This window comes from Macaca nemestrina, chromosome 8 (assembly GCF_043159975.1).
Source record: "Macaca nemestrina isolate mMacNem1 chromosome 8, mMacNem.hap1, whole genome shotgun sequence".
Taxonomy (NCBI): Eukaryota; Metazoa; Chordata; class Mammalia; order Primates; family Cercopithecidae; genus Macaca; species Macaca nemestrina.
In genome coordinates this window covers 20,227,027-20,254,915 of record NC_092132.1, presented here as the reverse complement: position 1 = coordinate 20,254,915, position 27,889 = coordinate 20,227,027, and the positions used below count along the sequence as shown (strand labels likewise).

The 27,889-nt window shown below is 39.9% G+C and overlaps 1 protein-coding gene across 1 annotated transcript in view; it reads right to left on the bottom strand.

Annotated features, from left to right (window-relative positions):
- Nucleotides 1-27,889, bottom strand: part of WASHC5 (WASH complex subunit 5) — a 64,234-nt gene that overhangs the window by 18,698 nt on the left and 17,647 nt on the right. The window contains exons 9-20 of the mRNA XM_011718648.3: nucleotides 26,301-26,472; nucleotides 20,687-20,814; nucleotides 16,664-16,793; nucleotides 14,235-14,347; nucleotides 12,990-13,156; nucleotides 12,835-12,910; nucleotides 10,848-10,958; nucleotides 9,962-10,102; nucleotides 8,866-8,946; nucleotides 4,234-4,335; nucleotides 2,641-2,820; nucleotides 806-930 (exon numbers count right to left, since the gene is read on the bottom strand). Of these exons, the coding sequence (XP_011716950.1) occupies nucleotides 806-930; nucleotides 2,641-2,820; nucleotides 4,234-4,335; nucleotides 8,866-8,946; nucleotides 9,962-10,102; nucleotides 10,848-10,958; nucleotides 12,835-12,910; nucleotides 12,990-13,156; nucleotides 14,235-14,347; nucleotides 16,664-16,793; nucleotides 20,687-20,814; nucleotides 26,301-26,472 (1,526 nt within the window). The remainder of the gene's footprint in view (nucleotides 1-805; nucleotides 931-2,640; nucleotides 2,821-4,233; nucleotides 4,336-8,865; nucleotides 8,947-9,961; nucleotides 10,103-10,847; nucleotides 10,959-12,834; nucleotides 12,911-12,989; nucleotides 13,157-14,234; nucleotides 14,348-16,663; nucleotides 16,794-20,686; nucleotides 20,815-26,300; nucleotides 26,473-27,889) is intronic.

The following is a 27,889-nucleotide window of genomic DNA, read 5'->3' as shown; positions in this document are numbered from 1 at the left end:
CACGCTACCTAACATTTGAGACTATGACGACAAAGCAATTTGCTTTTTCCTCTCAGTTCCTTAAACTTGTAGATGCCATCTTCTGGTCCTCTCCAAATGATTCTTTTTAGACTAAGAAGTGATTGGCTGCATACAAAGCTATGCAGTCTGCCCTTCACAGTACAGTGCCTAGGAGCTGGGCTCTGGAGTCAGAGGGCCTGGAATATATTCTGGGTCTGCCATTTATTAACTGTGTGATGCTGGGCAAATGACTAAGCTTTTCTGTGCTTCAGTTACTTCATCTTTAAAATGGGAATAAGAATAATGCCTATCTCATAAGATTGCTGTAAATGGGTTAACGACTGGATGTGTATAATGTGCTTAGAAGAGCGCATAGGTAAGTGTTCAATAAACAGTTGTTACTATCAAAAGTGCTTGTGTGTTGACCTAAGAATCATTTTGTGGAGACAGGGGGGCGGGAGAAGAGATTAGATTCTTCTAAGGAGCGCGCAACCTAGATCCCTCACACGCAAAGTTCACGCTCCTATGAGAATCTAATGCTGCCACTGATCTGACAGGAAGTGGAGCTCAGGCGGTAATGCTTGCTTACCCATCACTCACCTCTTGCTGTGTGGTCTGGTTTCTCGCAAGACACAGACCGGTACCAGTCCGCAGCGCAGGTGTTAGGGACCCTTGCTCTAAAGGGTCAGAATATGAGTTGACAAGTGGCCCCCCGTGATTAGAATAGTGGCTGTGCCACAGGGACACAGGTGCAGATGAGACCGCCTACAGTATTCAGGGCTCTGTAGAATTCACGTACACCTACTTTGGGTCTGTGATCCGCAGGATTTCTCTGCAGAGTCGACCAATAAACGTTACAGACTCATCCACAGGGGTAAACTTGGGTATTGGAATATGAGTGGACTGGTACATGCTTTGCCAATCTTGAATCTAGAAAACAAAACCATCAATATTTAGTACACCTTTGATAAGATAATCTAGTTATCTCTTTTCCACATAATTTTACAAATACAATATTGCATAAAGAGAGACAATAAAGGTTCTTTGGGTTTTTTTTTTAAGATTGAGTCTTGCTCTGTCCCCTAGGCTGGAATGCAGTGGCGTGATCTTGGCTCACTGCAACCTCCACCTCCTGGGTGCAAGCAATTCTTTTGCCTCAGTCTCCTGAGTAGCTGGGATTACCGGCGTATGCCACCATGCCCGGCTAATTTTTGTATTTTTAGTAGAGATGGGGTTTCACCATGTTGGCTAGGCTAGTCTCGAACTCCTGATCTCAAGTGATCCTCCCAACTCGGCCTCCCAAAGTGCTGGGATTATAGGCATGTGCCACTAGGTCTGGCTAATTTTTGTGTTTTTAGTAGAGACGGGCTGGTCTCTAACTCTTGACCTCAGGTGATCCACCTGCCTCGGCCTTTCAAAGCACTGGGATTACAGGTGTGAGCCACTGTGCCTGGCTTGGTTTTTTATTTTAGAGACAGGATCTTGCTCTGCTGCCCAGGCTGGAGTGCCATGGTGTGATCACAGCTTGTTGCAGTCTCAACCTCCTGGGCTCAAGCAGTCCTCCGGCCTGAGCCTCCAAGTAGCTGGGACTACAGGCATGAGCTACTGCACCTGGCCTTTTCCTTGGTTTTGAAGAGGAAACTTCTAAAACTGCATTAATAATAGTCCCCCAGAAATATCACATATAACATTCATAAAAAACAAAGAAACATTTGTGAAAAGGTAAAGTGACAAAGAAGAAGCGAGAACTAAGATGAGGCATGGGAACTTCCGGCTTTCTGTCCTATGAGTTGACATGCATCCATGTAATATAAAAATCCAAAATGTCATAAGTCTGGAATAGACTTAAACTTTTGAAAATGTCACCTAAATCATGTCAGTTCCCACATAAAAACTTGCAGAGTGGCTCCTTGTTAACTACTTACTAAAATCAGCTTCTCAGTTTTGGCACTTATGCATTTGATATTCTTTTTTTTACCCAATTAAAGAAATGGGCAAAGGACTTTTATACATATTTTTCCAAAGAAGACATACAAATGGCCAATAAGCTGTTCAACATCATTGGCCATTAGAGAAATGCAAATCAAAACCATGATGAGATACCTTCATGTGCACTAGGGTGACTGTAATCTTAAAAATTGAAAATAACAAGCGTTGGTTAGGACATGGAGAAACTGGAACCCTCGTACACTGCTGTTGGGCATGTAAAATGGTGCCGTTATTGTGGAACACAGTTTGGTAGTTCCTCAATAAGTTAAGCATAGAACTACCCATTATAGGTCCCAGTAATTCCACTCCTCAGTATGCACCCTGCTGAACCCAAACAAAGGAGTCCTAAAAGTCTTTTGAACTGTCAATCACTTGGGTTATAACAATTAACAACAAACAGCTTCATTCTGTAGCCATTTAATGATGTTTGCCTTCTTAGGACAGTGAGCTCCCAGAGGTCACGTGCCATGTCCACTTTTCTGCAACCCTCCTGGCTCCTGAACATACTCTGAAGGTACTGAGACTATCTAGTGTTTACAGAGTTTTAGTAAATAAATAAACGTTCTTGTTGACATTTCTGAGGTTTGGGATGTGTACTCTAAACATGAGAAATAACAAATATCGTCAAGAATTTTAAAATTTATTAGATACCTTCGTTCTTAGGAAGTTATTACACTCTTGCTCCACATTGTAATTTATAATACGAGATACCTCTTCCTGCCAAATCTTCAGACCATAAATGTTCACATAGTCCTGTATGTATTCAAAAGAACGATGGAATCCATCCATGGTCGCTCCCAACTCTTTCAGCTTGGGCATCAGTTCACTTGGCTGTGGAAAAGGTGAAACACAAGGCTCTTACACTGGAGTAGATTGTCTACTATTAATTCTAATATCTAATTAGACCTTAAATAGTATAGCGGGCCAGGTGCAGTGGCTCCCACCTGTAACCCCAGCACTTTGGGAGGCTGAGGCAGGGAGATCACTTGAGGTCAGGAGTTCAAGACCAGCCTGGCCAATGTGGCAAAACCCCGACTCTACTAAAAAAAATAGAAAAATTAGCCAGGTGTGGTACGCACCTGTAATCCTAGCTACTTGGGAGGCTGAGGCAGGAGAATTGCTTGAACCTGGGAGACGGAGGCTGCAGTGAGCTGAGACTGTGCCACTGCACTCCAACCTAGGCGACAGAGGGAGACTTAATCTTAAAAAAATAAAAAATAGGCTGGGCTCATGCCTGTAATCTCTGCACTTTGGGAGGCTGAGATGGGTGGATCACTTGAGGTCAGGAGTTTAAGACCAGCCTGGCCAATGTGGTGAAACCCCGTCAAAAACACAAAAATTAGCCAGGTATGATGGTAGGTGCCTATAATCCCAGTTACTCGGGAGGCTGAGGCACGAGAATCACTTGAACCCAGGAGGCGGAGGTTGCAGTGAATCGAGATCATGCCAATGCACTCCAGCCTGGGAGACAGAGCAAGACTTTGTCTCAATAAATAAATAAATACAGAGCAAAACTTGTCTCAATAAATAAATAAATAGTACAGCAGCTAAGAGATCAGAGTCATAGTTTCAGCGATACTTTAAGTTTTGGAAATACTCATTTCCTACTTCATCTAGGATGACTGACAACTGATGTCAGACATTCAGCAAAGAAACTATTTCATTCATTTGGGAAGGAAGCCTCATATAAAGAAATAAATAAATGAAAGACTATGATTTCTCTGTCATTTAATACATGTATCTAGTCTCAGAATACTTAAAACATTTTAAATTGAATTTACTATGATAATAAATGCCCTAAATAGAAATTTCAGGCCTATTTTTTTTCTCCTGAGAAAAATGACCATATTCCGTAGCAGATAAAGCAAAATAAAAAATTACAACCTTTATAAGTTTCTATCTGCTTTAGGGTTAGCAAATTCTTTTAACTATAAGAAATAATTCTGAATCATAAACATTAGTTTAACTTTGAAATGGGGATCAGTAGGTGGAGGAAAGAAGCACTGGTTTTAAAAATATGAACTTTTAAACATAAAATCTAAATTTCATATTTATACTGTAAATTTATAATATGAATGGATTATAAGATTAAAAAGCACATCAGCTGTTTGTGTTGAAAATCACATATTTGATATACATTAGCTAGGAGGTAAGGTCTTGTTCATGATAGGTTAAAAATGGCATTCTAGTCCATGTTGCAAGCTGGGTGGAGAAGAGGACAGGCCCATTCTGGTCCCTGGGTACCTTGGCTCGAGGGTTGAATATCAGTCCCCTGTGCAGGGCAAAGGCAACGCGCTTCACAAGCTCTTTCCTTATTCCATCTTCCAGCAACTGCTTTGGATCCACCTAAGTGCCAATCAAAGTATTAAATGATAGTTATGAAAAATTCAGTCCTGATGAAATCCAGAGGAAAGATGGCCTCCAGAATCTGCAGTGGAGCATTTTCCTACCTCCTCACTAAATGATGTGAATTTTTTTCCTTTCCTGCTCCTGTGATCTTGCACAGCTTGGATGGAATTATTAAACCTGTCACCTTTTTAGGACTCTTTATTTCAGCAAAGTTCATGATGATAATTTTACAACATGACATTTCAAAGATGGTGAATAAGGAAAGTTTTAAATGGCCTCACATTCTAATTAATGCATTAACAGTAAAAAGTGCCTTTTCCAGGGGGCGGGATGAAGGACCTACGACTGAATTTACAGATGCATGTTCTTCCTTTAGATTTTATTTCTGGGCACCTTATATCCATATGAACAAACTTAGATATGAGTTTGGGTCACTCTGTAAATTGAATAATTATCTTTTCTTTCAGCATTCTTGGAATTAGGGAGACAAAATAGGAAAGCAAATCTGCTATCTAACTCTACAAGCTGATTTTGCTAATTATTTCATCTGTAATGAAAAAGCTTTTGTTATTCCTTAAAAAAGGCTCTTACCAGATCCATAAAACATCAAATGGTTGTTACAGACTCCCCTGAATTCTCTGAGACTTGTTTCTTTTACTTTTAATTTGTAAAGAACCATTATTTTAAAAAGTCATAAAGGCAATTAATGGGTTCCATCTGGTTTTGATTATATTTAAATTTCAAATAAGACAACTGCAATGGGAGTTGCAAAACACAAAAGTCAGAGAAACACGTTAAACTACGTCAAGATCATTCAGTCAGGGAAATCCGGACTGTGGAGCAACTGAAGGTGAAAGGCCCTGTGTTCTTCAACAGATGAATTATAGGGAAAGAAAGGAAAGGAGGGTCAGGTGCGGGGGCTCACGCCTGTAATCACAGCACTTTGGGAGGCTGAGGCAGACGGATCACCTGAGGTCAGGAGTTCGAGACCAGCCTGACCAACATAGAGAAACCCTGTCTCTATTAAAAATACAAAATTAGCCAGGCATGGTGGCACATGCCTGTAGTCCCAGCTAGCAGGGAGGCTGAGGCAGGAGAATTGCTTGAAGAAGAAGAAGAAATCTGTAGATCAAAAAAGACTTAAAAGACATAACATCATTTTTCAAAGGGGCAAGTCTAAGCTATAGTCTGGAAATTAATGACATATAGTTTCATTGGATAATAAAACTATATACAGGAGGCCTGAGATTAGGTCAGAGTGCATGAGGGGCTTTCAGGAGTGGGGCTGGCTAAATCCTATTTCTTGACTTAAGTGGTAGTCAGAATGACTGGTGTTTACCTTGTAATAACCCAATAGGCTATTCTTTTTTTAGTTTTCAGCATCTGTGCTTTATTATACAATAAAAAGATAAATTATAAAGACATAATCAATGAGTACAGAGTCAAAGAAGTATCATGAAGCTTTCAAGTAAATATTCCTTATAAGAACAGATTTAGTGAAAGAGTTCAAGGCTTTCGTGAATCTAAAGATCTCATGCAGCTTTTCTAATCCTTCCCGGATTCTCACTCATCTGTGGAAGTGTTCACAGCTGAGAGAAAGCCATCTTCACACAGCCCCTTCCTCACATTTCTATTCCCTTCCCCTGAAGTTAACAACAGTAACTGTTTTCATATGGATCATCCAGACCTTTCTCTATTCATTTATATACAAAAATATCCATGCTTAAACATATATTTAATTTCAAAAATCTAAATGGGATCATATACATATATATGTACAGAGACACGCATGTATATCACACATGCATTATACATATATACACACAGATGTATGCATGTATATCACACACACTATAAATATATACACACACACATACATATACATACATACATGTTTTTCTGCAATTTGCTTTTTTCATTTTCCATCTTGAAGATTTTCCAGTAGTAAATTCTTTTTGAATCGCTCTAGACCAATCCACAGTACGAATGCACCATTGAATATTTAACCATTCCCCTACCGATGGATGTTTAGATTACAGATGCTCCTTGACTTAAGATGGAGTTACATTCCAATAAACTCATTATAAGTTGAAAATATCAGAAGTCAAAGATGCACTGAATATACCTAATCTACCAAACACCATAGCTTAGCTTCCCCTACCTCAAATGTGCTCACTTACATTAGCCTACAGTTGGGCAATATCATCCAACACAAAGCCTATTTTATAATAAAGTATTGAATATCTCATGTAATTTATTGAATAGTGTACTGAAAGTGAAAACCAGTATGGGTATCATCATGAAGCTGAATCATCGTAAGTTCGAGACCATGTATATTTCTTTTCTTTTTTTTTTTTTTTGCTGCCTCTAACAATGAATGCTTACATCTCTGTGTGTATCTCACTTGTTCTAAGTCATATCAACCAAATTGAACCTACACTTTTTATAAGTGTTTGAAATACAACCTCAACACTCTAAGGTTAAAGATCAGTGAGGGCCACAGGATTACTTTTAAAAGCCCTTAGTTGCTATTGGTAGACTAGCAGAGAGAGTCTACTGGGTTGAATGGAGTTGGTCAGCAGGATATTCCTTCTGCTGTTGTTATCTGAAAGATTGTGGGAAAAGATTAATATTTTACCAAGCAGTCTTTCTTTTGATAATTATTGTTAATTACCTGTATTAGGTTTTATTACATCCTTCTTATAGTGGTCACTTTGCAGTCCTAGGATTTATCATCCTGTGTGTAAGAAGTGAGTAAAATGCATGTACATTCTCTGCACATCAACTGAATTCACCTGAGATCAGGCCTAAACCATGTTTAGCAAATTCTGTTAATATTCTAGGAACTACAATGGTATTTCTTTTAGCATACTTCCAGAAAACACATACCAAAGTTCCATTTAGGTTCATTTCCTCTATTTTCTTTGATTTTAATAATGCAAATATTAATATGGCAATTAGGAATGTTCAGATTCTACTGATGTCAGATATATAGAAAAATAAAGAAAAGCACCATAAACTATACGAATGGGCCCATCACTACTTACCACAGCATTCCAAATTAAAAAAGCAATGAGATACTACTTTATACCTCTTGGGAAAGCAAAATTAGAAAATGGATAATATCAAGTATTGGCGAAGATGTAAGCTGTTAAGTCCCAATGGTCTTCTGATATTTTCAACTTGTGATGAGTTTATTGGGATGTAACCCCACTGTAAGTCAAGAAACACTTGTATCTCAACATCCATCAGTAGTGGAATGGTAAATGCACCATGGTGCATTCGTACTATGGATTGGTCTGCGGCCACTTGAAAAGAATGTAGATTTCAGAGGAATTCTTGCACAGGTCTGGAGTGGGGATATGCTCAGAGACGTTCATCATGACATTGGTTGTGATAATGGGGGGCATAGATGTCTGTCCCAAGCTGGATGGTTAAGAAAAATGTGGAATTCTATGCAGCAGTAAAAGGTAACCTACTATCTGACCTATAGCAATATAAATAAATTGCAAAAGCAATAACCAGTAACAGAAGTTGGAAAAAGAATAAGACTTAGAGCACAATATGGTTGAGATAAATCAAAAGTACATGCACACATCAAATAATGCCATATGCTAAAAACAAGAATACCTGCATATTTAGGAACATTTACGAAACACACAAAGTTAGTGCTACAGGTAACGGAAATAGAAGCAGGGATCCAGGAGAAGAAAAAACCAAACAAACAAAAGATGAGAGGAGCTTGCATGCCCCATTGATGACAGTGGTCTGTTAAAAGAGGGATATGATTATCTTAGCCCTCTGTACCTGGGGTGTGAAATAAAAATACTAAAAATGAAGGAAGGAAAAGAGAGAGAGAGAAGAAAGCAATTTTGCCTAAGGAAATTGAATTTTTTTTTTTTGCTTTTCCCAAAATTCAATCAAATATATTTTTCTTAGATTTAAACAACTCTTTGGTAAAACTGTACTAGTACCATACATTTTCTGCAGAACTACAAGATAAAGAAATTCCCACTACCTTCAGGTATTAAGAGAAATAGATTACAACGCTTTCTCTTCCTCCATCAATAAGTGAGTAAAACGGGTCGGGCACTGTGGCTCATGCCTATAATCCCAGCACTTTCAAAGGCCAAGACAGATGGATCACTTGAGGTCAGGAGTTTGGTCCAGCCTGGCCAACAAGGTGAAACTCATCTCTACTAAAAACAAAACTTAGCTGGGTGTGGTGTTGCACACCTGTAGTACCAACTACATGGGAGGCTGAGGCATGAGAATCACTTGAACCTGGGAGGTGGAGGTTGCAGTGAGCTGAGACTGCACCACTGCACTCCAGCCTGGGCAACAGAGAGAGAGAAGCTGTCTCAAAAAACTAAAATAAAATAAAATAAATGAATAAAATGAAGACCGAAACTGGAATGTGAAACAGCAAGATGAATTCACTCCCTTTTGCCCACATGATAGTTACCACAAAAATCCAAACAGCTAAGAGTCATGGTACCAGGCCACGCAGACTAACAAAACTGTTACCTTGATGATGCCAACCAAAGTCGTTTTCATCATTAAGATGCCTTCAGTAAAAATGGAAATAGCATGAGTAAGCTTGGCAACCTATAACAAAGAAAAAGAGGTATGAAAAATACTTCAGATAAAAGACCCATCATTTCTGGGAAATCAGAAATCATTGGCTAATGGTCCTGGAATGAGCAAAGATAACAGGAAATGAACCTGCAGCTTTAGGACACCTGTGTCCACATGTTCTGGACAGAAATGAGGCTCTATGGTATAACTGAAAGCCCACAGTTAGACACATTGGGTAACCGAGTCAGAAGACATCAGTTCATTCTTTCACGTTTGACAAAGCATTTCTCCTTTAGGCTTCATTTTCTCATGTCTAAAATTTGGGACAGAACTCAATGATCTAGATGGGCCCTTCTGGCTAGAAAAGACTATGAGACTGAGAAGGTAACCTCCCCTTCCCTAGCCTCCCAATTATTTGCAAGCAACACCAGCAGGCATTGACAAGGTAGACAAGTGCTAGCTATATTGCTGAATCAGAATAAACGTGGAAATATCAAGCTTGATAATCTAAGTCCCTGACATATTTCTTGGACTTGTGTCAGAATGGGAAATTGACACTGTATATCATATTTTTAATCTTCACTTGATTTTACTTTTGATGTCTTTAAATTCTAAGTTCAGGGAGAAAAAAATCAGAGGTGTTTATTACTGAGTGAGCTTAAAATCCGCCTATAGGAAATGGTTAATGGAATATAGATTATTTTGAGCTGCTCAAAAAGCAGGAACATGATATGAGAAGTCAGGTAATCTAGTTCAAAAAGAACAAGGGCTGCTTTAGCAAGACTGTTTTAGAAAAAAGTGGCCAGCTAAGCTCCATTTCCCCTGAGAATACTGAGGCGAATAAGGCCTTAAATGACACCAGGAAAATGTCAAGAATAAAAGGTGTGATTATACTAAAATCGTAAAACATGTTTACCATTGCAAATGTGAGAAAACAAGTCAGAATTGGTCTGGTGGTCCCCAGAATACGGCAGGCGACACAGGCCTGTGATGTTTCATGACTTAGTTTTTAATATGAAAAGGCAGAAGTCAGAGGACACAGTACCTCGTATCGTGGGCCCAGCTGAGCATAGTCCCTCAGCTTGTCTTTGTCCAGGCGGGTAGGCACTTCAATAATGTCGTGAGTCTGAAGCTTTATGATCTTTAGAAGAGATGTAAACATGCTTTCTGGGATGATCTGCAAAACCTTCAGTGAAAAGGACAGAAGGAAACGCAATGAACATCCGTTTTACTTTTCTTGGCTGACAAATATTAGGATGGTAGTAAATGACAGCAATTTATCTATATAGGGGGATGCTGAAAAATGTAAAAGAGCTGTTTAAATAACTGCTAACAGGCACAGGGCTCCATTCCTTTAAATATTAATTGCTTATAGAATATAAAGCTAATCCTTCTAACAATGCTGCAAAAAACCGTATCATTCCCACTTTACAGATTTTAAAAAGATCGAGGTTCAAAAATGTTAAGTAACATCATTATAGAGGACTCGGCTAGTATGTAACACCAGTAAACTTTGAATTTAGGCCTGTCTGGCTTCATGCTCCATCAGAAGTTATTAAAACAAGAATCAAAATTCCCATGAAAACCTGAATTGGGCTGTGACCGGGAGATGCTGGATCCAGATCTGGCTCTTTTACCAGATATGGCTCTGTGATTTTGAAGAAACTATTATAATCTCTGTTTCTACATCTATAAAATAGATGTAAATACCATCAACATTTAAAACACAGAAATAAAAGTTCCTGGCAAGTAAAAACATCTGTACATCCACAGTAGCAATAAGTTTATTTTTAGGTGTTGCAAATTTCTGGAATCAGATTTTTAAAAGGGAAAGAGACACGGATACACTTTTTGGGGGCCTAAGCATACTTTTTGTATTCAAAACAGCAGTAATCTGGTAAGAGTAAATATCACCCTGATGCATTTCTTACTTTTCTCACATAGGATACCAACTCTCCAGAATAGTACTGCGACACGCTGAGCAGATCCGGGCTATTTGCCTGATTAATACGAAGAAGGGGCAGATCCAGGGCAGAGGCAAGCTGGAAGAAAAATAAGGCATATCTGTTTCTCTGTTTCAAAAAGAGTCCTAGAAATCTTCTTTTCCAGAAAATGTAACATACAACAAAACATTTGGGTTTTACCCAACAGAGGGCAACAACCACTGAGTCTCATCAGTATCACTAATAGTTACTGACAATACAGTTTTTGAAAAACCCTAGTTAACTGTAATGGCAGTGGTTCTTAAACTGTGCTCCCTGGACCGCTAGCTTCAGCATGACCTGGGAACTTGTTAGACATGCAAATTATTGGGTGCCACTCCACACTGACTTAGTCGGACACCCTGGGGGTGGGGCCCAGCAATCTGTGTTACAACCAGCCCTGCAGGTGATTCTGATGCATGCTCAAGTTTGAGAGCCACCGTGCCACAGAAGATAGCTACTCCTGTGTGGAAATCAAGACATTCTGACTGACGCACTACTGAATCCGTCCAATCTAATATGCCGTCAAGCGTAAGAAGTGCCATTATTGGCCGGGCGCGGTGGCTCATGCCTGTAATCCCAACACTTTGGGAGGCAGAGGCGGGTGGATCACAAGGTCAGGAGATTGAGACCATCCTGGCTAACACAGTGAAACCCCGTCTCTACTAAAAAAGACAAAAAAATTAGCCGGGTGTGGTGGCAGGCGCCTGTAGTCCCAGCTACTGGGGAGGCTGAGTCGAGATGGCGCCACTGCACTCCAGCCTGGGCGACTGAGCGAGACTCTGTCTCAAAAAAAAAAAAAAAAAAAAAAAAAAAGAAGTGCCATTATTTTATATGTCACTCAGAAAAAAATTAAATGCTGACAACTAAACTATGATATGCCATCAACGATAAAACCTATCCCCAGTTACAGGAATGTTAAAATATGAAAAAAGTTGTAGTAGCCAGGCGCATGGTGCACGCCTATAATGCAAGCTACTTGGGAGGCTAAGGCAGGAGGATCGCTTGAGCCTGGGAGTTTGAGATACAGCCTGCGCAACACAGTAAAACCCCATCCCTCTCACCCCCACCTCCCAAAAAATGGTGCATCTCAGAATTGATATATATGGTACATGGTAGCTCTGTCAGAAGACATTGAGTAGACTGGGCTTGGTGGTTCACACCTGTAATCCCAGCACTTTGGGAGGCCAAGGCAGGAGGAATATTTGAGGTTAGGAATTCAAGACCAGCCTGGCCAACATGGTAAAACCCCATCTCTACTAAAAATAGTAAAAATTAACTGGACATGGTGGTGAACGCCTATAATTTCAACTACTTGGGAGGCTGAGGCAAGAGAATTGCTGGAAACTGGTAGGCAGAGCTGCACTCCCGCCTGGGAAACAAAGCAAGATTCCATCTCTAAATAAATAAATAAATAAATAAAAGAAGACACTGAGTAGATTCTTTGTTCATTTACCACGAACTGAAATTACTATGAGAGCACGGGCTGCGCCTATTTTTCACCAATATTCCCTGTTATTGTAGATATTAATACTAGTTTGTAGCAGAGGCTCAGTAATTTTTTGAATGAATAAGTAAAAGGACTTAATTCATGCCTAGGGAATAAAGGACACAAAAGACTCACATTTTTAGTACACAGATAAAACTTAAAAAAAAAATCTACTCTTCACTTAAAAATAGCATTCTTGAAGATATTCCAACTTATAAAACAGTATTCCTGAAGACATTCCAACTTATATTAATTAAAACTTTAAATATTTCTGGCATCTTTGAAACTATGATCTCATGGAAAAACTGCTAACAATTTCAGTCTATAAAAATATTGAAATTATTTACCTTCCTAAAAGGATAAAATCTTGGGCTGAATTAATGAACGAGGTATGAATGAAGGCCAACTCTTTCCTAGTAACAGAGAATCTCACTGTGTTTTGCTTACCTTTAGGAAGGTAGCTCTGAGTTTAGTAACCATGGATGGATTTACCCTTATGCTTTCTTGCATGATAGATGTGAAACTGTAAAAAGAAGAGAGATGGTAAGAAGATGTTCCCAGGGCCTTTCATCTATAGCAAATGTCAGCACTGCCTACATTACCTGTCAATCAACTGCCAAGCAAAAGAAAGGTCCCCAACGATCTGCATCGTGATCAGAACCTCCTCTTTAATGTTAATGGTTCTGATCATCTGATGAAGAAACTTTCGAGTATCGGCAAGAAACTGACATACTTGCAGATTGGATTCCAACTGGTGGAATTCTTGAACCTGTGTTACAGAAATACACTTAATTTAAAAACCCTGAATGGACTCTGTGGTGCTCATTTGTTCTTGAAAACACTTCAAATAAAGCACACTACTTCTGACGATTTCAGTATTAATTATATCTCTAAAAATATATAATCATATCAATTAGATAGGGTTATAGATTATGAGTAAAAATGATGTTTTGAATAATGGAGTTGGCCACGTGCGGTGGCTCACGCCTGTAATCCCAGCACTCTGGGAGGCCGAGGCAGGTGGATCACCTGAGGTCAGGAGTTCGAGACCAGCCTGGTTAACATGGTGAAACCCCATCTCTACTAAAAATACAAAATTAGCTGGGCGTGGTGGCAGGCGCCTATAGTCCCAGCTACCCGGGAAGCTGAGGCAAGAGAATCGCTGGAACCCAGGAGGTGGAAGTTGCAGTGAGCTGAGATGGCGCCACTGCACTCCAGCCTGGGTGACAGAACTAGATTGAATCTCAAAAAAAAAAAAAAAAAAGAGTTTATGGTTATTTTTCTACTGCTTTTAGTTATCATTTTAAATCTAGTTAAATACACAATTAAAATTTAAGAGTGGTGAGGTATAATTTTTTTCGTACAATCATTTATGAGTTGAAAGAAAAACAATAAACTACTTTTTCAGAAAAGAAAATATACCACTTACAAGCATATGATCATTATATAATTATTATTATTTTTTTATGTATTCCTTTCTGGTTTTTTTCCCCAAGGCACACACTTTTTTACAACCCTAAAAATGGTATACACATGCAATTTTGTTTTTGCTTTTACCTCCTTATCACAATTTGCCCAATGCTTCTATGTTATTTTTATAATTATGTTTCTAAGATTACATGTTTCCTCAAGTTAAAATATTGTAATTTTTGCTACCATTCTCTTCATACTAGTCATTTATTTCCCCAAATTTAGGACACTATCTGTTACAGGAAACATATTAATTCACATTGCTTTTACTTCTGATGAAATAGTCTCTCAGATATATTTACAGGAACAGACTGCTGGGTGGGTCATAAGGTGTGATTCACGATCCAAGAAACTTCATTTAAAAAGCCTTTCCTTACCTCCTCCAAAGCTTGTATCAGTTGCACAGTTTTTCTGCCCGCAGCAGTAGAATCATCGTAATTTAAAGACAATATTTGTTTTGAGATCTCTCTGAACCAAGCTTGAAGGTTTTCTAGTAATACAGAAATAAGAAAAGACTACTGAAATCCTTGAATTCCTGTAGCTGTGGCTTTGAATTTAACTAAATAATCTTTTACAAATTCAGTTCCTCAGCGCTTTTGCCATGGGCCTAACACTAGGAATTTTCCAAATGGCAAAAATGCCTGGAGCATGCGACATAGTAGAATAAACTTTCTACATAAATAGCTTAGTCTATAACACTTGGCAGACAAATACTAAAGGCTCAAGTACATGCTATATAAGCGGTAAGTGTAGAGGTGGTAGTGGCAGTGGAGAAGAGTTGGAAGGGAACTGAAGGATGTCCCTAGTTACCAGGGAGAGTTTTCTGGCGAAGCGAGGAAAGGTAAAGATCCGGATCATCGGAGAGATGAAGGGTATTGTATCCAGATGAAAGGCAGACACAGGCAGAGGCTTCAGGGCAAGAATGACAAGAGCATATCTTGGAGGGCAAAGAAGAGACCAATAAGACAGAAGTATAAGGTGTGACTGGTGAGTCACAGGGACGTCTGAACAATGCAGGGGGTGCCATTTGCACTTCTGAACCGGCAGACATTTCATACAGTAGAGAAAGAGAAGGGTGTCCACGTGCTCTGAGTACCCTCAGTGTGTCAGGCAAAGTTCTAAGTATTTAATCTTCACAGCAATATAGGGAGGTGGAATTTGTTAGCCATTTCCCAGATAAAGAGGCTGATGCTCAGAGAAACTGAGAATGTTATGCAGGGTGACACTAAACGGCGGAGCCAGGACTTAAAATTGTCTGTCCAAGTTCAAAAACTCTATTTACCTCACCAAGTTGATCCCCTAAAATTTTTGTTTATCAATGGGGTGGTTCCACATTATTAAAAGGCCTTACTTACTTATGATCTAAGTTATTTCAAGAATTAGCATGACGAACACTCATAATTTTGAAGATTTTTTTAGGGCTGAGGGGCAGCGATGGAGTAGTAGGAAGAGCATGAAATTTGGGGTCTGAGACGAGCAAGACCCAGGCTCTTCACCTTTGTACCTTCAGCAAATGATTCCATGCTTAAGCCTCAGTTTCCTTATATATATGGAATAAGGATTAAGATGTGTATCCTACAGGGTTGTAAGGTGAGAAAAAATTATGAAAGTATGTCCTAAGCTGTAATAAACTATACAGCCGGAAAAAAAATGTAAAATTGTTATTTCATCTCTGAAACAAAGTTGGCATTTTTAAGGGCCTAAAAGAAATTATCACAGAGATTAATGCACTGATTCTAGACAGCTAATGGGGTCAGATTGTTACACGTGATTGTTTTGCAGATCACAATATGATAACCATAATATTCATTCTAGACTTCAGGTTTCATATAACAATATGGTGACCTGCAAAACATGTTTCTAGTTTATATCACATCATTATATGTTGGCTGACTTTTCCCTATAGGAACAATAATACAATTTGGAAATATATTTTTGTCCAACCACTCAGCATCAAAGAAATAAACAAAAGCCAAAATACAGTAATCACAAGCTCATACTGATTAAAAATAATAGTTTTTAAATAAGAAGCTACACTACTAAGCAATTCTACAGTAAAATTAACTTCATCAGAAATCGATCGGATAGTTAAAACAAAATTAACCATTAAAAAAATTGTCGCCATAAAATTCAGAATGGTTTTTTGGGGGCAGTTAGAAATTTCTTATTTATAAAAATGTGAAATGGTGCCAGAACTTTCCTATAAATAAAATTTCCTAGAAGAAGTAGGATCAAAATCATTAAAGTAAAATCTGAGTTTGTGTTTTTTCAAAACTAGTCTGCAGTACCTTCTTCTGCCACTAGATACCAGGTGCATTGGTGAACAAGAATCAAGCGAGAGCAGAAGAATTTTAGCTCTCATCTATGCTGGTATATTACTAACATTCTTGGATGATGTATCCTTCTTGAGAAGATCATGAGAGTTATAGATCCTTTCCCCCCTTTCCCCAAATCACATAAACTCACACATTAGTTCTGCATACCATGGAGGTGAAGGCCAGCTGTGACTCTCTAAACCCTTGTCTATGAACTGGAGTTACCAAAACCCCTGGTTTAGCCTAACCTCACGTTTCAAAGATAAGATACAAAACCTGAACTCTAGAAAGGATATGAACAGTGCCCAAGAGAGCAGAAAGCTAGACGCAGCCAAAACTAACCTTCAGATCTTTATTAGCAACACTAAAGAGGGAATATCATAGGATGCAATAATGAGAACATAAAGCCTTTTTAACCTGCCAGTTTCCAAGGTTTCAAATAACCTGTGCATACATTCCAAACACACCAGTATTTCCTCTTCAGCAATTACCATTTTTCTCCACTCTGGTCAGGGGTTTCACTCCCGAAAAGACATCAGCAAGCTCAGTCATCCGCTCCGAACCCTCTTTCTTATAATGCTCCCATTTGGTTTGCTTTTCTGAAAGCATTTGCTTGAACATCTGTTGAAGCGACAGAAAAGATTTACTTACTTAAGAGAAAATCCAGACTAGGCAGTTTATGAAGAGAGCTTGAGGAAACCCAATTTAAATTTTAAATAAGAAGCTACACTGTAAATTAACAGTGACCCTGATGTCATCTCCTTAGGCACTGATACTTTGTAGAAATTCAAGGACAAAGCCAGACCACCTCCAAAACAGTAGTTCTCATACCAACTGTACATCAGCACCACCAGGAGGAGGGCTTTAAAGTTTTCAAATTCCCAAGGCCCACCCCTAAAGATTTGGTTCAGGTGGTCTTGAATAGGGCTGGAAATTAGCATTTTTAATGTGAGATTAAATTTGTGACCACTGCTCTATGGTTCTTTCTAAGCAACAATGTCTGCAACTCTAAACAGTCAGGGATACTCTGTATTATCTTCTCTGATGACTGGGGAATGAACTAAATTAACTACAAAAGTTCTTTGTTTTATTATACAAGTTTGTTTATTTTTATTATTATACAAGTAATTATGTTTATTTTTATTTATTTATTTTTTAGAGACAGGGTCTCACTCTGTTGCCCAGGCTAGAGTGCAGTGGGGTGATCATGGCTCACTACAACCCTGAACTTCTGGGTTCAAGTGACCCTCCTGCCTCAGCCTCCCAAATAGCTAGGGCTATGGGCATGCACCACTATGCCTGGTTAACTTTATTATTTTTTTGCAGAGATGGGGGTCTTGCTATGTTGCCCAGGCTAGTGTCTCAAACTCTCGGTCTCAAGTGATCCTCACTCCTCGGTCTCCCACACTGTTGGGATTATAGGTATGAGCCATTCAACCACCTTAATTCTGTTTACTAATTCACTCCTTCATAAAATTTAAATTCTACAAAGTCTTGGGCAGAGAAGAAAAAGGTGTAACTCAGGGTTAGGTTTGTTTTTGTTTTTTTTTCTGAAACAAACTTAAAAAACATACTTATTTCTCACTAAAGGACAGGCCATCTCAGACAAGGGTGGATGGTTTTTTACACTGGGTTCTCAGGAGGTAAACAGGCATGAACACTGATTTCTCACTTAAGAAATTCCTCACTTGCCAGCATCATAATGAATCTTGAAAAGCCGAGCAATGGGATAGGGAGACTCCATCTGCAGGTGGAGAATCAGGGCTCTGTGGAATTTTGCAGGGCCTGTAGAGGAAGAATCTTAGTGATCTGGACAGAATGACTAATTGACAAAATGATGAGGGAGAGGATGAGGAATAATGAAATTATTTACAGAGTCTACCCTAACTTTCTGAGTCCCTCGGATCAATCAATGCCATTTGACAATGGCAAAGCAACAACATAAGAGCACCCTGAGGCCTTCGTAAGAGACTACATGGCATCAAGCCCTTCAAACACGCATTCACATGAACTCGCAGGTTTCACATCTTGCAGGATGGAATTTGGGATAGGGGGTGGTCCCTGAATTAGGAAATGCACTGTCATATAAAGATTAGAAGAAACACAGGTCCAATTACTGTGTCTATAGCATACTCAGAAAGTGATTCTATAAACAGTGCAGGATGGGAAGTAGGAGAGAGGAAGCACAGGTTAAAGAACCAAGCTGAAATGTCAGAAATTCAAATATGTCATTTCTTTGAGCAATTTGTATTGGGTATTTTTTTTTCTTTTTTACCAGAGCTTTCCTGAAGACCTCTCATGAGTTGGTACTCCTTTATGCTGTCTTGTTTCCTGTTTACCTGGATAGACAGAAGGAAGCTGTCCATTCTGTTTCAATAGATTCCAGAGAACAGACTTATCATTAGAAATATAGGCTTGGTCAGTCAGATAGCCTAGGTCTGTCCTGATTTCCACTCAACAATGCTGAACTACATATTATCTATAGAACTCTTGGGTCCCTGGGGCTCCAGTTTATAATTCCAACTATTCGGAGGGCATTTCTTTCATTCTTTTTTTTTTTTTGAGACAGAGTCTTGCTCTGTTGCCCAGGTTGGAGTGCAGTGGCATCATCTTGGCTCACTGCAACCTCTGCCTGCGGGTTCAAGTGATTCTCCTGCCTCAGCCTCCTGAGGAGCTTGGAATACAGGCACATGCTATTGAGCCCAGCTAATTTTTGTATTTTTAGTAGAGATGGGGTTTCGCTATATTGGCCAGACTGGTCTCGAACTCCTGACCTCAGGTGATCCACCTCCCTCGGCCTCCCAAAGTGCTGGGATTACAGGCGTGAGACACGGTGCTCGACTGGGCATTTCTTCCTTGTGGGCATTTTTTCACTTGCCTTTGAAAGGCCACTTTTGCTTTGACCTGGTTCCTGTTCTTGGATCTTTCCTGTTTTTTCACCTTGGCTTAATCTGTCTTTCTTCCCCCACTGTACTGACAGGACGGCTCCTAGATGGTAGGGACACACTTTGTTCATATTTACATTTCCAGCACCTAGCAAAGAACAGAGTAGCTTTTCAATAACTATTTGCTATTCAGAGGGAAACCATTAAAATTATTAATAGATTAAAAAGGAGCAGCATTCATCTGATTTGATAAAATTATACCCAGACAAATCACTGAAAACACTCAGCACGGGCATTATCATTATGTTAGTAGTCAGCATCTACTTTTTCTGAGCTACTTAGTAGGGGAATATAGTGTCCTAGAAGATAAAGAAACATCTAGTACACTAGTAACCAAACTGAAGCAAGATGAGGATCTGTTCCGAATGGGTATAAATGTCTGGGCTAGTTCCTGGGCCCACCTGATCCAAGCCCCCAGGGTTACTGGTTTTAAAACCTGGGCATTCCCAGGTACCCATCATTTTTATTATGCCCATATAGGCTTCTTTAGAGGTAAGACTAACCTCAGCCATTTTCTTCAGTGAACTCAGATGCCTTAAAGTCCTCAAGATGACCTTGTACAAATGCTAATCACCCACCCTATTTAATCCCTTTTCAGTGGTTCTCATGGCTCCTAGGATAAAGACCAAAGTCCTGCAAGGCCTAGTATGAGCTGACTCCTGACTAACTTTCAGCCTCATTTCACACTACCTTTCTCTCACTCCCCTCTAGCCAACTGGTCTTTCAGGTCTTTGAATTGTTTATGCTCCTCCTCACCCAAGAAGACTTGATATTCTTCCTGTCACTGGAATGTTCTGCATCACACTCCCTACCTTTTTCTAGCTAACACCAACAGATCCCTTCCCCAGGCCCCTTCAGAAGCTCTTGTGTCTCTTCTCATGCAAGTCTACCAGGAGGCAACAGGATACTTTATTTTAGGTACTTGGAGAACTACATTTCTTTCCCTCAGAGCAAATATCTGAGTTTGTATTTACATTTTTATTAGTGTGATTTTTTTTTTTTTTTGAGACAAGCTGTCACTCTGTTGCCCAGGCTGGAGTGCAGTGGTGCGATCTTGGCTCACTGTAACCTCCATCTCCCAGGTTCAAGTGATTCTCATGCCTCAGCCTCCCCAGTTGCTGAGACTATAGCTATGCACCACCATGCCTGGCTAACTTTTGTATTTTTAGTAGAGACAAGGTTTCACCAGCCTGCTGACCAGGCTGGTCTCAAACTCCTAACCTCAGGTGACCTGCCCACGTTGACCTTCCAAAGTGCTGGGATTATAGAAATGAACCACTGCACTTGGCCTATAGTGATTCTTTAATTAATGTCTATATTCCCCATTAGGCTATAACTTTTACCATCTTGTGTACCTTTCCCCATCACTGTATCCCCAGTGAAAGGAGGCATTACATGCTTGTTAAATGTTTATTCCTGTCCTTTTACTATAAGAACTATCTCAACAGCTCGAATCTGTACCTGAATCACAGACAGAGCAAGTAATCCTAGTCTTTTTTTTTTTTTTTTTTAATATTTTTAAGCATAAAAAAGCTAAGACTGTGGTGATATTCATTCAAATATTTTTACCTCTTTGAGTATAAACTCAAATTGTGCAGTATCCAATAGCAGCTGGAAGAGGATCCTGGGATTGTACCGAGAGTCTGTTAGAATCTGGTCCTTGATTTGACGAAAGCGTTTGTTGTTTGGGTCACAGGCTAGAAAGAGGAAAAGTGTTATCTGCTTACTAAATGTGTAGAAAATATCTATGAAATAGATAAATTCTTAAATATCTTCCTTCATTTTAACCGTTTAAAAAGTAATTAGCAAAATGTCTATCAATAAAAGATGGTGAAATATAGTATATCTATGCCACGGAGTACAATTAAACTGTTAAAGGACAGTTGAAACTGACATGGAGTGTCACCCTTGAAAGACTATTGAATGAAAAAAAGCAAGCTGCAGAACAGTGTTTCCAAATTTTGTGAGCATTCTGTGGTTCGTTTATAGCAATTGCCTAAAATGGATGGGCAGAGCCTCATTGTACTACTTCATACTTCATAGCTGGTGGCTTCCTCACGTCCTGTCTGTTGGAGTTGCTTTTGCTTTAAGCATCGATCCCTGCCATTCAGTAATGGACTGCTATCCCTAGAGAGGCCTGTTTGCAAGGTTGGCTCTTGACTGGCATCTGGGAACTTGAATTTCACGAAGAGCTGCCATCATTTTGAGAATTCACAAGGTCAGCTCACTGAGGCTTAAATGTTTGTACAAACAACGTTTTCCTTCTGGAAGTCTGGAACTTTGGTACGTGCTGGGCAGAGGCTACCTAAATGCGCAGCCCCCAATAGAAACCGAAGGAAGCTGAGTCTAATGAGCTTTCCTGGTTGACAACACTTCATATGCATTGTCACGACTCACTGCTGGGGGAATTAAGTGTGCCCTGTGGGACTCCACTGGGAGAGGATGCTCGGCTGTGCCTCATTCCTCCAAATTCACCCCATGTGCCCTTTTCCTTTGCAGATTTTGCTTTCTATCCTTTTGCTATAATAAATGATAGCCGTGAGTACTACTAGATGCTGAGTCCTCTGTGTCCTTGTGGTGAATCACTGAAGCCAGAATGGTCGTGGGGAATGCCTGACACAACAAGGACAGGCTCCTCACACAAAGACGAGGGACCTCCAAACAAGAAGCAGCAGACCTGTGGCCATCCTGCTCCTTGTAGAGGCCAGAGGGCATGGAAGGCACTCAGTTTTCTGAACTATCCACTACCCAGGCACAGGGAGCTTAAAGCAACTAGGCCAAGGTGACAAAATTAGGCACTGTATCCCCAGTGACAGGAGGCATTACATGCTTGTTAAATGACCGAAGGTAAAAATACTGGATGTCCTAATTCTTAGGTCATCCTATCAGCCAAGCTAAACCATTTCAAATGAAATAAACACCAAGTTAAAAGAAAAGAATAGAATAAAAAATACTGATATTTGCTTATACTGGTTTATAAGGCAAATTATTTATCTAAGAAAGAATAAGTAGAATAAGGCAAAAATACAAGGCAAAGCTACTGCTGTGGTTTGAATGCGTCTTCTAAAAGTTCATATGTTAGAAACTTGGTTGCCATTGTGGCAGTGTTAAGAGGTAGAGCCCTGGGGGGCAATTGTGTTATGAGGGGTCCACCCTCATGAATGGATTAATGCCATTACCCCGGGAGTGGGTTAGTTATTGCAACCGTGGCTTTGTTATAAAAGTGAGCTCTCTCTTGCACCCACTTTCTTGTCCTTCTGCCTATCTGGCATATATTGACCCTTGCTAGATGCTGGCACCATGCTCTTGGACTTCCCAGCCTCCAGAACCGTGAGCAAATAAACTTCTTTATACACTTCCTACTCTGTGGTATTCTGTTATAGCAGCAGAAAATGAACTAAGACAAATAAAGTCAAAGTCAAAATAAAAACTCTAAGACTTAAATAGACTTTGTCAACAAGTTCACAGCTGATAGGTATAAGGTCCATGGTAGTTATACTAGTATTACATGTATACCCTCCTGCCTTCCTAGTCCTGTCCCCATCAATATCTCAGGATGTCTGGCAAGTACAGAACAACAATGTTGTATAGGTATATGTCATGGGTGGTTCTGGTGCTTTAGTTATGATGAAGCCTGTGGAAGGTCACCTTATATGCTGATTTCTAAGTTATTCCATCAGGAGGAGACTCCTGACAACCTGGAAAAGAGGCTCAGTTTTCATAGGAAACTGCAGAGTTCTGATTTTTCATGAATTTGCCAGAACTATCTGGGAAGAAATATATTGGAATCGGTGACAATGATTACACAAAGAGAAAATTCTCAGCTCCATATTTACCTAACTAAACAAAAATCAAAGAAACTCAGAAGGAGTTCCAGTTGTCTTTACACTAATTTTAATTGAACTAGAAATCTCCTGATTTTAATCTGCTTTCATGTTTGCATAGGGAATGTAAGTACCCAGTTGTTGGACAAACACTCTATATTCCTCAATGTGCTTTAACATTGAGCTTTTTGGTATAAACCAGGTTTGCTTCTGGGGTTCCCAGGGCCTGACCATCTCTCTCAGATCTGACCCTTAAGGATTCATACCCAGAGAACTGTAGAGCCATCAGAACTTTGGGGTCAAACTTCAGTAGCCAGCCAGCCTTTCTCATCCCATATTTCCTCAGAGAATGTTTCTTCACAAGGTTCTGTACAGGCATCCTAAGACTGGGAAATGCCTCCAGCAACGCAACAGGAGGCAATCTGAGAATAGGCCTGCTTTTCTGTACACCATGACTGAAATTCCATAAAAGTTAACCAAGCGGTTACTTTTCCCACGTGTGACTCACAATCAGATAGGCCAATCATTTGTTTCTGATAAATTATGACCCTGTGCAATCAGGTCAGACAACTGCCAGGCACAAAAATGAAAGACAAATGTGGCTGAAGATAAAACCACAGACCTCTGGCAAGCCAAGGTTGTCCCTGGCATGGGTGCAAATTCAGGAGACTACTGGCTTTCCGAACACAGGCAGGGCCCTCAGGCAGGGTCACACAGAAGATGAAGATGAGGCTGAGTCACTAGAAAACCCCAGTTGGTTTTATGACAGGATAAAGTGAGGGCTTGAGTTGTTTATACGCTTGTGAATGCAAGACTTTTGGTAAAGAAGATTAAAAGCTGAGTCAATGTAGTAAAATCCTCAAATTAGAACTGGAGTTTATGTAAAAAATAAACTCAACTAATTAAAAACAGATTCAGGGATTAAAAACTCCAGCCATGGTGTTCATACTGTGGGTAAATTGTAAATGGATATAGGCCAACAAGCAAGATGACGAAACAAACTGGAAAGCAGCTCATGGGATAAAGGTTTAAGAAGCTGGAGAGAAGGCTGAGGGGAAACTCCACACATTTTCAAAGATACGAAGGATGCGGAAGTCCAACTGCTGTTTTCACTGTGGACCACCCATAGGAAGTGGAAGCAGACGGTAGCCAGAGGGACTGTGAAGTCATCTTGGCTGTAAGAGCTGTGAGACAGGGGCTTCCATGTTACAAAGGGAGGCTACAGAGGAATCTCGTGTGCAGTTTTTTAAAGAGACACAGCCTTATCTGAAAGAACAAAGAAGTGCTGCACACAGTACCTGTCTCAGAGCTGGTCCTCAAGGAAAGTTGGCTGAGTGAAAAACAAAAAGCAGAGGGATTTACAGGCCTGCTGAATGACACACCTCTTAGGGGTAGGGGTATACAGCCCTGGATGAGGGAAGGTATTGGTTAATTAGTGTTGATCCAGCATTTACTAAGAATAAGAAAATGTGTCAGCCTTGAACAAGCTCAGAGATGTTAGTTCAACTTACTTATTTTTCTACCATTACACCAGAGGTTGAGGCGTTTCTCACAATCTGAACTTGATGGTCAAACTGTGTGGCTAGAAGGTCTTGAAGGAGACCACGACCCATAAAAGGCTAAGACCCAGTCTACCCTAAACGAGCACTCTGGTCCAGCCAGGTCATCAACTCAGTGGGCCCGTGTGTTTTTCTGTACTTCCAAAATCGTATCACTTATTCCATCATTTCTGCAGTCAAGAATTTCTTCTGGTTTTTGCTTCAAAACCTCATCACAGGCCTGGTTGGTTCCTGATTCCTGTATGGGGCTTTCCTGACCTCCTCTGCTCCCCTATCCCAAGCAACGTTTGCCTCTCTACTCTGAACTCAAACCACACCAAATGTCTGTTTGACACACCTGGTGTCTGTTTACTGCCTTGGAACTTGAATTCGTTTCTCATTGCTGCTCTAACAATTACCACAAACTCAGTGGCTTAAAACAACACAAATTTATTCTCTCACCATCCTAGAAGTGACAAATCTGAGATGGGGCTCACTGGGCTAAAATCAAGGTGATGGCTGGGTTGGGCTTGTTCTGGACATTCTAGGGGAAAAGTCTGTTTTCTTGCTGTTTTCAGCTGCTAAAGGCTGCCTGTATTCCTTGGCTTGTGGCCCCTTCCATCTTTAAAGCCAGCAACAGCCAGTCAAGTTTTTGCTATCTCTCTGGTTCTGACACTTCTGCCTCCCTCTTTCTGATTTAAGGACCCCTATTTATAGGCTGGGTGTGGTGGCTCAGGCCTGTAATCCTAGCACTTTGGGAGGCTGAGGTGGGCTGACTGCTTGGGCTCAGGAGTTGGAAACCACCCTGGTCAACATAGTGAAACACTGTCTCTACAAAAAATACAAAAAACTTAGCCAGGCGTGGTGGCACTCGCCTGTAGTCCCAGCTGCTTGCAGGGGCTGTGGAAGGAGTATCGCTTGAACCCAGGAGGTCGAGGCTATAGTGAGCTGAGATTGTGCCACTGCACTCAAACCTGGGGGACTTGAGATCCTGTCTATTAAAAAACAAAACAAAACAAAAAAAAAACAGGGGGTGGGGGCTCTTATTTTAATAATATTTTTTGAGACATGGTCTTGCTCTGTCACTCAGGCTACAGTGCAGTAGCATGATCTTGGCTCAATGCAGCTGCAACCTTCCAGGCTCAAGTGATCTTCCCACCTCAGCCTCCCGAGTAGCTGGGACTACAGGTGCATGCCACCATGCCCAGCTAATTTTTTTTTCTTTTTGTAGAGAGGGGGTCTCACTATGTTACCCAGGCTGGTTCTGAACTCCTAGGCTCAAGCTCTCCTCCTGACTTGGCCTCCCAAAGTGATGGGATTACAAGTATGAGCTACTACACCCAGCAAGAACCCTTATGATTACATTGAGTTCACTGGGATAATCCAGAAACATCTCCTTACTTTAATGTCAGCTAATAGGCAACCTCAATCCCCACTTTTCACGTAATATATCTACTGGTTCAGGGACTAGGGCATGAACATCTTTGGGCATGGGCTGGAAGGCATTATTTGCCTACCACAGATCTGCAGTTCTATTTTTTTCATATGTCTACATTTGATCTCCCTGGTCTGATCAGTGACAAGCTCCTTGAACATGAGAGCTAAACGTCCTCTTATTCCCTAGCATCTAACAGTACGGGACAGGGGAGAGCTTTTCAGGTACGCTAGTGGCCTATCCAAGTTGACAAAAAATGACTAACTTTAAAAAGCTTTCTCATTCAAGGCCTCTCTCCCTGCTACATCACTTTACATCGTGAAGTAGATCCTGATTCTGAGTCTTTATATGGAGCAATATAAACGGCCACCCCTTTTGTGCATTACCTGAGTCTGCTGTATGAAGCATCAGCCATCGGATGGCAACATTGCAGTCTCTCAGGCAGTTCAGAAGCTTTGGGATATTGTCCAGAACCATCTCCTCCCTTAAATAACCTTCTTTTAGAAACTGCTGCACTTGAGCATGCACTCTTTCACTGACAGTAGCATATCTGCTTGCCTTGACAAATAAAAAACTTCAATTACATTTAAAAAGTCATTTATCTTGAAAATAAATCACATTCAAATGAATTCACTGACAAATAGTAACATTTCCATATAGGATGAATGACATATGGACTACAGTTATAGGGCTCGAAGATAACATTTCTATTAGATGAATGACATATGGACTACAGTTATAGGGCTCAAACATTAACATTTTTATGTAATTTCTATATAAGATGAATGACATATGGACTATAGTTCTAGGGTTCAAAGATAGCATTTCTATATAAGATGAACATATGGACTATACTTATAGGGCTCAAAGACAACTGGCTTATTGAACACATTTGAAAAAAAGCACTGAACTTAGAATTCTGAGACTACATCCTAGTTCTGGCTGTGATTAAACTTTGGTGTGACTTGGGGCTTAATCCCCGTGTATTGGTTTCTTCAAATTTCAGACAGAGACTTGGACCAGGTGGTTCCTCAGAACTCTTCTATTCTTAACTTAGATGAAAAAGAAAATAAGGACAGAAGTTCAATTGCTTGTTCTCGCTAATACTGTTGACAAAGAAGGCAGAACAGAGCAGAAACACTTAAAATATAAGACTTCTTCTATAGGCTTATGAAAGCTTAGCAAAAAATACACCTTAGTATATAAAAAAATGAATTTCCAAACCAGCTTTTTGGAAATTTTGGTTATTCTGCTTTACTTAAAGCAAGTCAAATGTTAAAAATCATCAACCTCGGCAAGTTAGTTGAAATCTATGGTATCAAGAAACCTCTTAAAAATGTCACAAATGAGAAAATGCAATTTTAGAAAGGGATTTTAGCAATGAAAAATTAATGTTCTGATGTTGGTAAGTATCACAGTGCCACTTTCTCTAATGTATTTCCAGGAGATGTGCCAACATTGAAATTATTTTGTGCATTATTTATGGAATTCAATTTGTTTGAATAAAACATGATGAAGTTTTTTGAGTCAATATTGTTTTATCCACACAGGAAACTCAGTAACTGAGCCAGGATGAGGAACATAAAAAAATATTAACTATGCTCCCCAAGATTTTATCTTTATTCCTCTACTTACTTGGATGTTCCCTTCTGCCTTGTGTAAGAACAAAAGAGACAGAATATAACTATTTAAACTTTAAGATGAATGTCTTCAGTCTTGTTGTTTATTTAGCACATCAGAAATGATAAATTTAAATTACAGTGACAGGACATATTATCCATATTATCCATATTCATATCATCATTCATCCTATTCATAAAAACATTATCAATTCCAGCTATTGGTACAACCAACTCTGGCCATGAGAATACAGTCTTTAAGCAAAAGTAAACTAAGTCATTTGGGGCATACACCACGCTTATTTGTCTTAGATTACACTGAATCTTCCTCAGGATCCTAATCGCCAATTTACATA